We start from the raw sequence: 14198 nt of genomic DNA on the forward strand, positions 1-14198 counted from the left end.
TGCTAACTGCTACGCAGAAATGAAATGAAATGAAACCAAGGGAAGGCGTCTGCTTGGCCGTACCACTGACCACCGCGCATTTACATTTCCAACTGAGCACGCTCCCTTTCGGCTCATTTTCAAACGCTTGGTGACTTTTACCTTCCACAGCCTGAAATTAATTTCCGAAAGTCTGAAACCTTGTCTCGTAATCGTGAGACGAGCCACAGATCAGCTAGTCTCAGAGAACGTCCCCGATTTGTGTTTTTTGGGGGGCACCAGCCGCACGCCCGTCTGCTTTATCTCAGGGCGACTGCTCGTTGACATTTTCGGGGGAGGCAGAGAACCCGTCCGGCTCGCAGTAGGTAGTGTGACGGCCCTGAGACCAATGCATCAGGGTGACACACCTTTCACACCAACAGGGCCAAATTCACCCGCTTCAGAAATGACTAAACCTCACACTCCATTTTCTACATCGACCTTTTCACCTTGTCGAAACAATCACCCGGCTTGGTTTGACATCTATGGTGGCCATTCCAAATTTCTATGGTACTAGAGCAGAGTCCCACTCAGTGCTGATGAGGAAGTCTAACGGCCTTCCCTGGAGTGATGTGAGTGACTTCTATGGTGGCCATTCTGCATTTCTATGGTACTAGAGAAGAGTCCCATTCAGTGCTAACGAGGAAGTCTAACGGCCTTCCCTGGAGTGATGTGAGTGACTTCTATGGTGTCCATTCTGAATTTCTATGGTACTAGAGCAGAGTCCCATTCAGTGATAACGAGGAAGTCTAACAGCCTTCCCTGGAGTGATGTGAGTGACTTCTATGGTGGCCATTCTGAATTTCTATGGTACTAGAGCAGAGACCCACTCAGTGCTGATGAGGAAGTCTTCCCTAAAATGACGTGAGCCTGGTACGGACACACATCGCCCACCTGGCAGCTATGAGGTCATCGGGCGCTGTGAGCGAACGGCAGCGGAGCAGCGCACAGGTGAGTGGGCGGAGTCTTACCTGCTGCAGGTCGGCCAGCGAGTACAGGTGGATGTGCTGCAGGAGGTACTCTCGGGGGAAGATCCTGTGAAGAGAGAGAGAGGGGCACAGATTTAGGGCCCTGGCAGTGTGACTCCACTGCACCGTGCGGGGAGCAGCTCTACGGCATTGGCTCACCAGGCTGTGCCTAAACGTGCCTCAATCTGCTGGTTCTAACGCCTGCAGGCAAACGCCAACACTCTCAGACAAACGCTAACACTCTCAGACAAATGCTAACGTTCGCAGACAAACGCTAACGCCTACAGACAAACGCCAACACTCTCAGGCAAACGCCAACACTCTCAGACAAACGCTAACACTCTCAGACAAATGCTAACGTTCGCAGACAAACGCTAACGCCTACAGACAAACGCTAACACTCTCAGACAAATGCTAACGCCTACAGACAAACGCTAACACTCACAGACAAATGCTAACGCTCTCCGACAAATGTGAACACCTGTAGTCAAACGCTAACGCTCTCAGACAAACGCTAACACTCTCCGACAAATGCTAACGCCTGCAGACAAACGCTAACACTCTCAGACAAACGCTAACACTCTCAGACAAATGCTAACGCTTGCAGACAAACGCTAACACTCTCAGACAAAGGCTAACGCCTACAGACAAACGCTAACACTCTCAGACAAATGCTAACGCCTGCAGACAAATGCTAACGCTCTCAGACAAATGCTAACACATACAGACAAACGCTAACACTCTCAGACAAATGTGAACACCTGTAGTCAAACGCTAACGCTCTCAGACAAACGCTAACGCTCGCAGACAAACGCTAACGCGCGCAGACGGACGCACTCGAGCCCCGACTGCAGAGGCCGGCTATAGCACCCGGTTTCCACAGCAACCCGGATCCAAATTGCGCAGGAAATGGGGGTTAATTGAACGGAGTCGGAGCAGGCGGTGAAATGGGTGTTTAAAAAGCACTCCGGCTTATTAAGGGTGAAGTGTGGGTCCTCCATCTTTCCTGGTAGGCTATTAAACCGCCATTCACCACTCAGCCGGGCTGCTGTGGCCTCTCTCTCCCCCTCTCTCTCTCTCTCTCTCTCTCCCCCCCTCTCTATCTATCTATCTATCTCTCTCTCTCTCTGTTTCTCTATCTCGCACGGCCAAATGGGTGCCGGGAACAGGCCAGAGTGAATGGGATCGGGGGTGGGGGGGTGGGGGTTTAAAATGGAGACGGCGCTCGATGCATCCCCGGCAATCACCCGGGGCAAATCCGCGGGGCACGGCTGGGCAATCAAGGTGACAATTTTCTGCTTTGTGAAGAGGAGCATAATGAGAGCCCAATCACAGGGCATAATAGTCAGCAAAACCAACCCCACCCCCTCACCCTAACCCACCACCCGCTCCAGTTCGAGTGGAGATACCACACCCCCCTCGGGGGCAGACCCCCCCCCCCCACCCCGCCGGTCGTATCGGTACGGGCTCCCCGCCGCAGAGACAGCCTGTCCTCCAGCGCGCGGCGAGCTTACGCAACGCGGGCGGGGGCGGGCCAATCGATTAACCCCGCGCCATTTTACGCAATCAGGAGGCCCCCTGGGAACCAACGGCCCCGCACGCACGCGGACGCACCCTTCGCCCTCCCTCACCGGGTCACTTCCCCCAAATGCTCTCCGGACAGGAAGCGGGGCGGACGGCGTTTTTTTTGGGGGGATGGTGTTTAGGGATGGCTTTCGGGACTGCCCGGTCGCCCCACGCGGGGCGCACCGTACGCCCGGCGAGGACGGGGGAGACGGAGAACGGGACGGAGAACGCTCACAGTCGCAGAAAATATGCGGGGCGAATCGCTCGCATTCTAACACGGTGGCGCAGCGCGCGAACGTCGCCATTACACGGCTCCCAGCATTCCACGGGTCTGGTGCATTCCAACATTCCGTGATCTGCCCTGACGGAGAAGGGGGGTGGGGGGGTGGGGGCGCTACACCACGTGGGGGGCGGACGGAGCGTGGTGCGTCGTCATGGAGACGGCACGTGATGTCATCCAGCAGAGATGGGCGTCGGACACCGAAACGGACGCAGCTGCGCAGCTCCAGGTGCATTGTGGGATTGGTTTTACGGCACATATCCCCGCCCACATCTCAATCCAGCGCAGATTTTTTCGTTATCTTGTCTCTTTCATAAGATTACTACATACACAAAGCCACAGGACTGTATCTTATTTTTATTATGTGACAGTTAAGGTGTGTGTGTGTGCGCGCGTGTTTATGTGTGTGTGAGATGCGGTGGGATTTCCTTCAGGATCAGGTGAAGCTCAAAGGTCGTGACCTCGCTTTGAATGTTATGACTGTCCCACAGCCTGCCTTACAGTAAACAAGGACCAATAGAGTTAAAGCAGACGGACAGTCATCTGAGGGGTACACTAGGCCAAGAACAAAATAAATAAATAGAATTTGAGTGACTGACTGAAGACCTTAGTCACAATCACATGATAACATCACAATCTGGTGTTAAAGTAACCCAAACAAAATGAAAAAAAAATGTAAAAACCCAAAAGGTTGTGGAAGAAGATCACAATTGGTGAGGTCAGAAACCCAGCATTTACATGCTGAAGACATTCAAACTAGCACCTACTCTGTACACAGTGAAATGGGAGGGTGTAATGGGGAAAAATTCAATCCATTATCCATGAGCTCTGTGGAGGACCTGGCTAAAAATCTCAGCGTGCAGGAAATCAGGGAACTCCGCAGTGGTTTGCAGATCCATCCCTCCCATCCAGGGTGCCCTCCCTTATCCAGGCTACCGCGCACCACGTCCATTTAGAGCTCTCCAAGGGAGGGGGGTGTGGGGGGTAAACACATCTTTGGGGCGGGGGGGTGGAATGGGGGGCAAACACATCTTGGGGCCAGAGTGTTTGCGCTGGTAATGACTGGGGGGGGATATGCGCCTGGCTGACAAACAGAGCCGCTATCAGTCGGCGACTTCCGCGGCGGCGGCGGCGGCGTCGGGCGCCATGTTTACAGACCGTGTTTACCCTCCATATGAGCAAACGCTGGACCGGCTGCTCCGTGGGGAGGGCGCCCTGGTACCCTGGCGTGTAGGTGGGCATTTCGGACCTCCACCACGAGACCCGCTTCCCCTCGCAGACAGTACACCTGAGCTACTCACCCACCATGAGCGGACGGACAAATCGGTACGGGAACCAAACCAAAGGAGTTAAAGCAGTTGGTTGGAGACGGCAGGTGGTAGGGGCGGCCAATCAGAGGGACACAATGGCGCTCTCACAGGGCCAATGGGAGAAGGAGAGACTGAGGGCTGAGGGGAGCTGAGCATTCTGGGAAAAATGCAGTGTGCGTGTGTGTGCGTGTGTATAAGTGTGCTTGTGTGCGCATGTGCATGTGTATAAGTGTGTGTGTATGTGTGTGAGTATAAGTGTGTGTGTGTGCGTGTATAAATGTGTGTGTATAAGTGTATGTGTGTGTCTGTATAAATGTGTGTGTGTGTATAAATGTGTGTGTGTGTGTGTGTATAAATGTGTGTATTAGTGTGTGCCTGTGTTGGCCTGTGTGTGGCTGCAGTAGATCAGCTCTGACAGGTCCTCTCTCTCTCTCCGCGGGTCGCAGTGTAAACACGCCCTGGTCCACTCACAGACGGCGGGCGGCGGGGGGGGGCGGTCAGCGCGCTTCCTGCAGGATGGATGGCGGGGGTAATATTTTAGCGCCACCGCCCTCATTAATCGCGCACTGTTTGGAAGTCTGGGGGCATTAGCCGCCGGGGGCTAATGGCGGTTGTGGTAAACACCGCGGCCTGAGTGCTCCCTCCTCCTCCTCGCCGCCGCGGTCCGAGCGCGCCCGCTGTAAACATGGCCGCCAGACGACTCCCGAAAAGCAGCTGCCCCGACTCACGGCCCCCAGGGGCCCCAGCGAGAGCGACGCCCCAAAAATCACAGCGACCCGCTTCCCAAAGGTGCCCCCACAGGGCCAAGGAGCAGGTGAACCACAACATTCAGCGTCACTGCAACAATGAGCAGGAGGCTGGAGCTTCTAACAGGAGACTGCAACTTCTAACAGGAAACTGCAACCTCTAATAGTAGAGTACAGCTTAAAATATGAGACTGCAATTTCTAATATAGAACTGCAACTTCTGACAGGAGACTGCAACTTCTAACAGGAAACAAACTTCTAATAGGAGACTGCAACCTCCAATAGTAGAGTACAGCTTAAAATATGAGACTGCAATTTCTAATATAGAACTGCAACTTCTGACAGGAGACTGCAACTTCTAACAGGAAACTGCAACTTCTAACAGGAGACTGCAACTTCTGACAGGAGACTGCAACTTCTAACAGGAAACTGCAACTTCTGACAGGAGACTGCAACTTCTAACAGGAAACTGCAACTTCTGCACAGCGATAACTGGACATGGTGGGGGGGGCGGGGGTCTGTCTACGAGTGACAGTAGCAGCACTAGTGGCAAAGCTGGTAAGTGTAACATTGGGAGGATGTGTTCCAAAGTGCTCCAAATCTGCTATAAAAACTAATAATAATTCCCCTGTTCCCTGCCCTGTGATATTTCTGTTAGGAAGGAACCCGTTTATTTTTTTACCGCTCCAAAAAAAGGAGGAGAAAATCGCACTCCAACGCAAACACAAACGGAAAGTAAAAACATGTCTGGGTGAAAGAGGACGTTAAAACTGACCACCACAACACCCAAGAAGGGTGAGGAAGAGGTGGTGTCCGCGCCGATTACCCCACTAGCTGTACCCCACTAGCTGTACCACGCTAGCTGTACCATGCTAGCTGTACCCCACTAGCTGTACCCTGCTAGCTGTAACCCACTAGCTGTACCACGCTAACTGTACCCCACTAGCTGTACCCCGCTAGCTGTAACCCACTAGCTGTACCCCGCTAGCTGTAACCCACTAGCTGTACCACGCTAGCTGTACCCCACTAGCTGTACCCCGCTAGCTGTACCCCACTAGCTGTACCACGCTAGCTGTACCCCACTAGCTGTACCTGGCTAGCTGTACCCCACTAGCTGTACCACGCTAGCTGTACCCCACTAGCTGTACCACGCTAGCTGTACCCCACTAGCTGTACCACGCTAGCTGTAACCCACTAGCTGCACCACGCTAGCTGTACCATGCTAGCTGCAGCCCGCTAGCTGTTCCCCACTAGCTGTACCTCGCTAGCTGTATCTCGCCCGCCCAATATACCACACCCTGAGCCCATACTGACACACCTCTGCTCTCCCTGCTTGGTACAGAGCGCTAAAGAGATGGAGTGGGGGGTCCCGTCCAGGGAGGCTAATTTCAGCTGCTTGAAGCCACGGGCGTGTCCCGACTCGACAGCCGAAAAGTCAGGAACAGCAAGCCGAGGTTAAACCGTTTCCTTTCAGACAGAACGATGGAGGCCATTAACGGCAGACAGAGGCTCAGACTAAAGCTCCAGTCTAGCTGCACGGCTGCAATTACCAAACCACTCAAAGGTGTGCGCACGTGTTAAAATGGACGTCTCCGTGAGCCGTCGAAGGTTGGATCGACGGAGAGGGTCAATGGGAGAGCAGAGGTCTTCGCACCCAACTGGCCGGTGAGCATGAACCTCAGGTCAAGAAATACATCACAGCATGTCATGATTCTCGATACCATCCACAGACCACGCATCATGGAATCGCTACCATTCACCAGACAGGCATCATGGATCCAAACACATTACACAGCCCTCATGGTCGCTACATCACTCACAGACCAACGCACATGAACCCATTACCACTCCACGACCACGGCACAGGATTCAATCCCCCAGACCATGCATCATGGGATATCTCTACACATTACCACTCCCCCTCTCACCTGGCACAGGTGAGCCCTTACCTGCAGCTCAGCCCTCTCATGCTCTCTGGCTCTTTTTATCTCTCTCTCTCTCTCCCTCCCTCCCTCCCCCTCCCTCTCTCTCTCTCCCTCCCTCCCCCTCCCTCTCTCTCAGGGGGGAGTGGGTTCAGGGTGTGCATGTCCCTGGGTTATTGTAGACCCCGGGGGTCAGCGTTTTTACTGTGGTGGTTGTGAAAGAGGGCGGCAGCCCCCCCCCAAACCTCCATTAATCCACACCGCCATTTCCACCGGCTCTGAGAAGGGAGATAATTGGACGATAACGGCCATTTTGCGAGGGACGACGCGCGCGGAGCATCGCTGCGACCTGCGCGGTGACGCACTGACGCAGCTGATAACGCCAGAGCCATGACAGGCGCGCCAACCTCGACCGGAACACTGACCAGCAGCGTGATAAACGCCAGAGGCCAGACAGACAGGGAAGGACAGGGATGGTGAATTGGGGGGGGGGGGGCGGGGGGGGAATGAAGGACAGCCTTAGAGCCGAAACTCATTCATGCTCATTCACTGCTAACCACACCTCTAATCCCCTTCACCTCTATTCTTCTACTCTTTCCTTCATCCCCCTCTCCCTTAATCCCTTTATCTCTCCCATCCAGCCTCCCTCTCTCTTTCCCTGCTGCACTCCTCCTCCATCTCTCTCCGGCTCTATTTTCCCATCCCTCCGTCCTTCCAGTCCTCTCTGTTCCTCACCCTCCCCCCCCACCTGGTCCATTCCTCCACTTTGCCGTGGGACCATTTGGGCCAGTTTGGGCCGGTTTGGGCCAAGGCCACCTAAACAGTGCCCTGCTCCACCCATTTATCTTGGCTCCACCAGCATACCCAGCAGTGAATGCCCACCGAGGCAGTTCTGGCCCACACAGTTCCATGCCGGCCCAACGATATAAATATTTTTGGCTGCGTCACTCCTCTCCCTCCACACCACCACCCTCCTCCCCATCCCCCCCCCTCACCACCCCCCGCCTCATCTTCCTCGTCCTCCCTCACCTGCCTCACGCCCCCCGCATCTCACCCCCGCCCCCCCGCCCTCACCTGTGCCTCAGTCCCCCCCCACCCCCCCTCACCTGCGCCTCAGTCCCCCCCCCTCATCTTGCCTCAGCTCCCCCCCCCCTCACCTGTGCCTCAGCACCCCCACCCCCTCACCTGCATCTCAGCCCCCGCTCCCCCCCCCCTCACCTCGCCTCAGCCCCACCCCCCCAGCCCCCCCCTCACCTGCGCCTCAGGTCCTCGGCCACGGCGGCGCGGCAGCTGAACAGGTACGCGCGCAGGGACTGCAGCCTCTGGCGCAGGCGGAGCACGGTGGCCAGAGCCTCGCAGTGCTGGTACAGGCTGGGGTTCAGCTGCTGCACGTCCAGCAGGGGCTCCTCGTACACAAACTCCAGGAACTCCTTCGCCTGCTTGGACACCTGCGGCAGCAACGCATACACAACGGCAGGGGAGCGTCAGAGAACAGCCCTCTACAGGGGAGCCAAGCAAACTTATACTCTCACTGAGGCATTTAGAAATGATTTCCACTGAAGTGAAAATGGGCATCGTGTAGACTTTGGGGTGTCCAATCTTATCCAAAAACTGACCGTGTGGGTGTAGGTTTTGGTTTTAGCCCAGAACTAAGACACCTGGTTAAACTACTTAACTGGTCTTCAATCAAGACCTTAATAATAGAATCAGGTGTGTTAGTTCTGGGCCAAAACTAAAACCTGCACCCACACTACACCCCTGGTGTAGATTATTCTTTATTATAAGCTAATTGCCCACTGTCTTGCTTTCTTTTTAAAAAAAGCTTCCCATTTTTCTCAGATCTTTTTTTTTTTCTTGGTGGTTTCGGAATCTATCATTTCAGAAGGAAAAAAATGTATCTTGCACTTTGGACAAACTGGAGCCGAACAAGATTGTTCCCCAGAATATTACCCATAATCTCATATTCTCTTTTGTTAGACTGAGATACAGATTAATTAAAGAGTGTGTGTGTGTTGGGGCAGCGCACCCCGCACCCCGCACCCCACCTTGTGTCGGGTGGTGTCCCAGTTGTGCACCAGACGGGCGGGGATGAGGAAGAGGTCGTCGTCATGGCAGCTGTGGCAGTAGTACCAGCCGCTGTAGCGACACACTTTGGCTTTGCCCCGGGACAGCCCCACTGGCCGCTGACACCCTGGGGGGGGGGGAGAGGAGACACCCAGGTCAGCCCGATCACTCTACCAGCACCGGTACGGGCGAACGTTTCGGTCCCTCCACAGGACGGCCCCCAGGCTGCTGTTCTGAGCTGAGAGTTAATCATTCTGTCAGGTTGATCACCTGAGAACTCCGTGCTCCAGCAGGGAGGACCCGGGGAATCACAGGTAGGGGGTTTTACCGGGACAGCAGGCATAACACCCTCCAGAGACGTTCCAGATTTAGTATTAAGCACAACGAAACCGAGCTGATTAACACAATGTAGTGATATGTTTGTAGGACTCTTGAACAGTTAATTGGCACCAGAGCCAATGAGGGAGAAAGCCATTGGCTTAGGCCGCACAGGTGGGCGGAAGAATTATTAATCCGTGAACTTCCCTTTCGCACAAACTGAACTCGCGACACCAACACGGACCAATGGCAGCTGACCTAGCCGACAATCCTCCCTCATGCACCGATGGCGGGTTCATAAACAGCCCAGAGTCGGCCTGAGCGCTTCAGACACTCTGGGGCTAATGATTAAAGCGCACAGAGGGGTCAGTCCAGGGCCCTTAATGGCCTGCCAATATATCTCCAGTTTAGGGCTTTTTTTATAAGCACCATTTGCCCACTGTTCCTGCTGAACAGCCAACCACTTCAGTCCAGGAGGGGTTGAGTAGAGCAGGACAGGAGGGGTTGAGTAGAGCAGGACAGGAGGGGTTGAGTAGAGCAGGACAGGAGGGGTTGAGTAGAGCCATACAGGAGGGGTTGAGTAGAGCAGGACAGGAGGGGTTGAGTAGAGCCATACAGGAGGGGTTGAGTAGAGCAGGACAGGAGGGGTTGAGTAGAGCAGTACAGGAGGGGTTGAGTAGAGCAGTACAGGAGGGGTTGAGTAGAGCAGGACAGGAGGGGTTGAGTAGAGCAGTACAGTAGGGGTTGAGTAGAGCAGTACAGGAGGGGTGGAGTAGAGCAGTACAGTAGGGGTTGAGTAGAGCAGTACAGTAGGGGTTGAGTAGAGCAGGACAGTAGGGATTGAGTAGAGCAGTACAGTAGGGGTTGAGTACAGTAGGGTTCTGTAGAGTTGTTGAGCAGTTCTCTGTACACACAGATCTTTATCCCTCTAACGCGGAGGCAAAGCGCACATCAGAGGAGAAAGGCTTCCCCCTGCAGCCACAACACAGCGCACTTCAGTGCACCGCTGCGTCTGAGCAGCACAGCGGCAGGAAGTGCGTGCGCCGCTCTCTGAAGTTCCTCCGCAGGAACGCCGCGCAGACAGGTCGCCTTGTCTACCACGACGGCGTCGCCCCCGCCCCTCCCACAAGGCTCAGGGTTCGCCGGGGTTGAGGGGTGGGGGTGGGGCAGGGAGGGGCGTATCCCCGGCAACACAAACAGGTGATGGTGGGCTGACAGGTGTTCCCTATCGGATACGATCTGAGAACACCACTGAGGAGAGGGGGGGGAGAGAGAGAAAGAAAAAGAGAAAGAGAGAGAGGAGGGAGGACAGAGAGAGAGATAGAGAGATAGAGAGAGGGAGAGAGAGCACAATGTCTCTGGACTGGAGTGTGTCCCGTCTACTGACTTCACAAGGACAGGGAGGGAGGGAGGGAGGGAGGGATAAGAAGAAGAGAGGAAAAACAGAGACAGAGAGAGATCGGAGCAGGATAGGGACGACAAAAACAACCTGCAAACACTGAGCCCAGGAGGCAAAGACTGATCCCTATCAGACAGACCGCAGAGGGAGAGAAAGGCACTGATGTGTGCAAGCCTACTTACAGATGGGGGGGGGGTGGGGGAAGAGTCCCAAATCAAACAGCAGCCAAGGACATTTACACGGGGCAGCGTACACAGTGCACTGAACACAGGACAGGTGAGGACATTTATTCTACAGGCACATTCAATTCAGCTGGAGGACTACAGGTGAAGTGCAAAGATATCAGGCTTTCTATTACTTCAGCGTCCATGACAACCATCTACAAACATGCAGAAAATAAAAAGTTTTTCTGTACTTGATTGTTAGTCAGTCTGTGTATACTGTAACTACAAGCAGGGCTGCATAGTCTGAAATGTTGTTCCCGCCTCCCGCCCCCCCCCCCTCCCAGAACTTAGGAGAAGTAGAACAGGAAGTAGCAGTCAGGGTTGCCAGGCGCAGGTAAAGGTCAAAGTGCGCTTAAGGAAGGAAGCGGGACTCTGGACCCTGACACCGGTGGTAAAATTCTGGCGAGGGTGCTGCTGCAGGCTCACTGGGGGCCCCAAACACGGTGATGGGCCCGTTTCCTCGGCAACATCAAAGGCGCTCAGGTGGGCCGTGCGGGGAGCGTTCTCACAGGGCTGGGGGGCGCCCGTGTGAACCCTAACGGAGTGGGGGGTCGGGGGCGCGCGCGGGGGGGGCGAGGGAGAGGGGAAGGAGGAGCTGAAATAGAAACAGGGTTACCAGAGAGGGAGGAGAGGCTGGGAGACACAGGGACTGCAATGGGGGGGGGGGGCAAGGAGAGGGGGGGCAGGGACAGGGGCTGGGGGGAGGGGGGGGGGCTCTTTCATGTCCCTTGAAGGACCCTTCACCGAGCCCCACCACACAAAGGAGGGGGGGGGCAACAGAGGAAGGGGGAGTAGCCCCAACAAGCAAAGAGAGAGAGAGAGATGGAGAGATAGAGCAGGGAACGAGAGAGGAACAGAGGGAGCGAGAACGAGTGGGGGAGGGGGGGGGGCAGAGGCGGAGCGTCGTTGTCGTCATGGAAACCATCGCGCGTACATCCCGAGCGGCGACGCGCTCGTCCGTTTAAGCGGGCCTCCAGCAGCGAACGAGCGCTAACCCCGCGGCGGCGGCGGCGCTGTGACCTCATCACTCACAGCTCACGCCCGAGAGCCACGCCCACGAGCCACGCTCGCGTGCCCACGCCCAGCCTCTCAGACGTCCCAAACGCACCCCAGCGCACGGCTACAGGGCCACCAGCGCGCCCTTACGCGTGTTACAGTCACCTGTACATCGAACCTGCAACCTCCGAACCGCTAGCCCGGTGCGCTAACCGCTACGCTACAATGCTACCCACCGCCATCTTCTGTAGTTTCTTTTTTTTGTCTTCAGAAGAGCAAGGGAGAGAGAGAGAGAGAGAGACAGAGAGCGATCAGGTGAGAACAAATCACCCAAAATCGAACCCCGCACCCCCATCCCCCTGCAGGGGTACACTCAGCCCGTGTGCAGGGTCGTAGGGGGCTTTTTGGGAAAAAGGCAGGGATCCGGTGCGGTCTATAAAAAGCCTGCGGCAGTGTCTCCCGTCAGAACCCCCCCCCCCCCCCGCCCCCCGTCCGCTCCACAGACCGCGCGGTCCGGTGTCGGGTGTCGGGACGGTCCTGTAATCAGCACACGGGCTCCCTGCAGCCCGCACGCCCGTCCCGCTCTCCAAAAATAACAGGGCCCCCGGATCCCCCCCCCCACCCCCACCACCCCGGTCGGGCTATTTCAGGCGGGACCCACAGCCTCCCCCCACGCCTCTCCCTAAAGGCCACCTCGCCCCGCCTCCCGCACATCGCCATGGATACCGCACCGCATCACCGCCATCACTTCACACACAAGTCTATTCCCAGCCCGGACGTTCTACAGATTTCTCCGGATTCCCTCCATTACAACCGAAAAGACCAAACCCAGGCAGAAAGTGCGGTTGCAACAATCCCACAGCGCTCCAAATAGGAGCCCGTTACAATTCAAACACCGTATTATTTATTTATCGGGGACAGCGTGCGGCGATCAACATTCCAGATTCCAGAGTTGTTGACTGAGCTTAGCTTTTATCCAGTCCCTGTGTTAAAGCACGCAGAGAGACGTTGCATCACCCGAGCAACAGAATGCACAAGCGCACAACTTCACTAAAACACTCACAGGAATAACAGATGGACATCAGATCAGAAGTAGGGAAATTTAAACCAAGTGCCTCAGATTAGGGCTGTGCTGGGGGGCAGTGGGGCTGTGGGGCTGTGGCTTGGGGTGCGCTGGGGGGCTGTGCTGGGGGGCTGTGGGGCGGTTCTGGGGGCCAGTGGGGCTGTGCTGGGGGGCAGTGGGTGCTGGGCCTGGGGGCAGTGGGGGGTGCTGGGGGCATGGGGCGTGCTGGGGCGGGCAGTCGTGCTGGGCTGCTGTGGCAGTGTGTGGGGGCCGTATATGGGCGAGTGATCTCCTTCTGGAACAGCGCGCCCCAGGGCAGGGGGCAGCGGGCCTGGTCCTTGGGAAGAAGCTAACCAGAACCACAGACTGGTGATCCACTGTACACACACACACACACACACACACACACACACAACACCACCCACACCACACAGACAGCATACACACACACAAACCCAGCATCACAACCACAACCACCCCACGCACAGTGCATACACTCACTAAACACACCACGAAACACGGACAACAAGTGGGAACATTCAAACCAGGCCAGAAGCAGCAGCTATGAGACGCACAGTGGCTGCGGGGCAGCAGTGCTGAGGGCACTAGCAGCTGGGCAGTACACACGACACGGGGCAGCGCCATGCTGTCACTGGAGCGCTGGAGCCAGCACACACACAGTGCATCACTGACACACACACACACACACACACACACCACAGTGCAGGCACACACAACACACACACACACAACACACACACCACACAACAGCGTGGCATAGCGACACCCAGCACACTGACACACACACACACACACACAGTGCATACACACACACACACACATACACACACACACACACACACACACCACAGCCTGTGTGAGCCATGGGCGGCACAGCCACTGCCAGTAAAGAGAGCCGTGTGTGTGTGTGTATATGTGTGTGTGTTCATACAGTACACACACATACACACACACACACACACATACACTACATACACACACAGTACACATACACACACAACACAGTACATACACACACATATACACACACACGCACACCCATACGCGTGCGCGCATATACAGTACACACCCATATTCAGGCATCTGGAAGCACATAAACATGCACACGTTTCGATAAACCCACACACACACACACACACACACACACACTAGGGAGCTCATACTGAAAACATACGTTTTAAACACTAAATAAAAACACGCACTCACTGTGCACGTGCACTCAAATAAATTACAGTACAACTCACAAAAAAAAGTGAGTGAAATGAAAGCAGCAGCGTTAAGCGCAGGTTCATCACAGGCCAGC

General features: G+C 55.4%; 1 protein-coding gene across 3 annotated transcripts in view; it reads right to left on the reverse strand.

The window, feature by feature from the left end:
• Positions 1 to 14198, reverse strand: part of plekhm3 (pleckstrin homology domain containing, family M, member 3) — a 58921-nt gene that overhangs the window by 16572 nt on the left and 28151 nt on the right. For all 3 annotated transcript variants that reach the window (XM_064329577.1, XM_064329578.1, XM_064329576.1), the window contains exons 4-6: positions 8856 to 9001; positions 8065 to 8258; positions 990 to 1053 (exon numbers count right to left, since the gene is read on the reverse strand). In XM_064329577.1, the coding sequence (XP_064185647.1) occupies positions 990 to 1053; positions 8065 to 8258; positions 8856 to 9001 (404 nt within the window). The remainder of the gene's footprint in view (positions 1 to 989; positions 1054 to 8064; positions 8259 to 8855; positions 9002 to 14198) is intronic.

This window comes from Anguilla rostrata, chromosome 3 (genome assembly GCF_018555375.3).
Source record: "Anguilla rostrata isolate EN2019 chromosome 3, ASM1855537v3, whole genome shotgun sequence".
Lineage (NCBI taxonomy): Eukaryota > Metazoa > Chordata > Actinopteri > Anguilliformes > Anguillidae > Anguilla > Anguilla rostrata.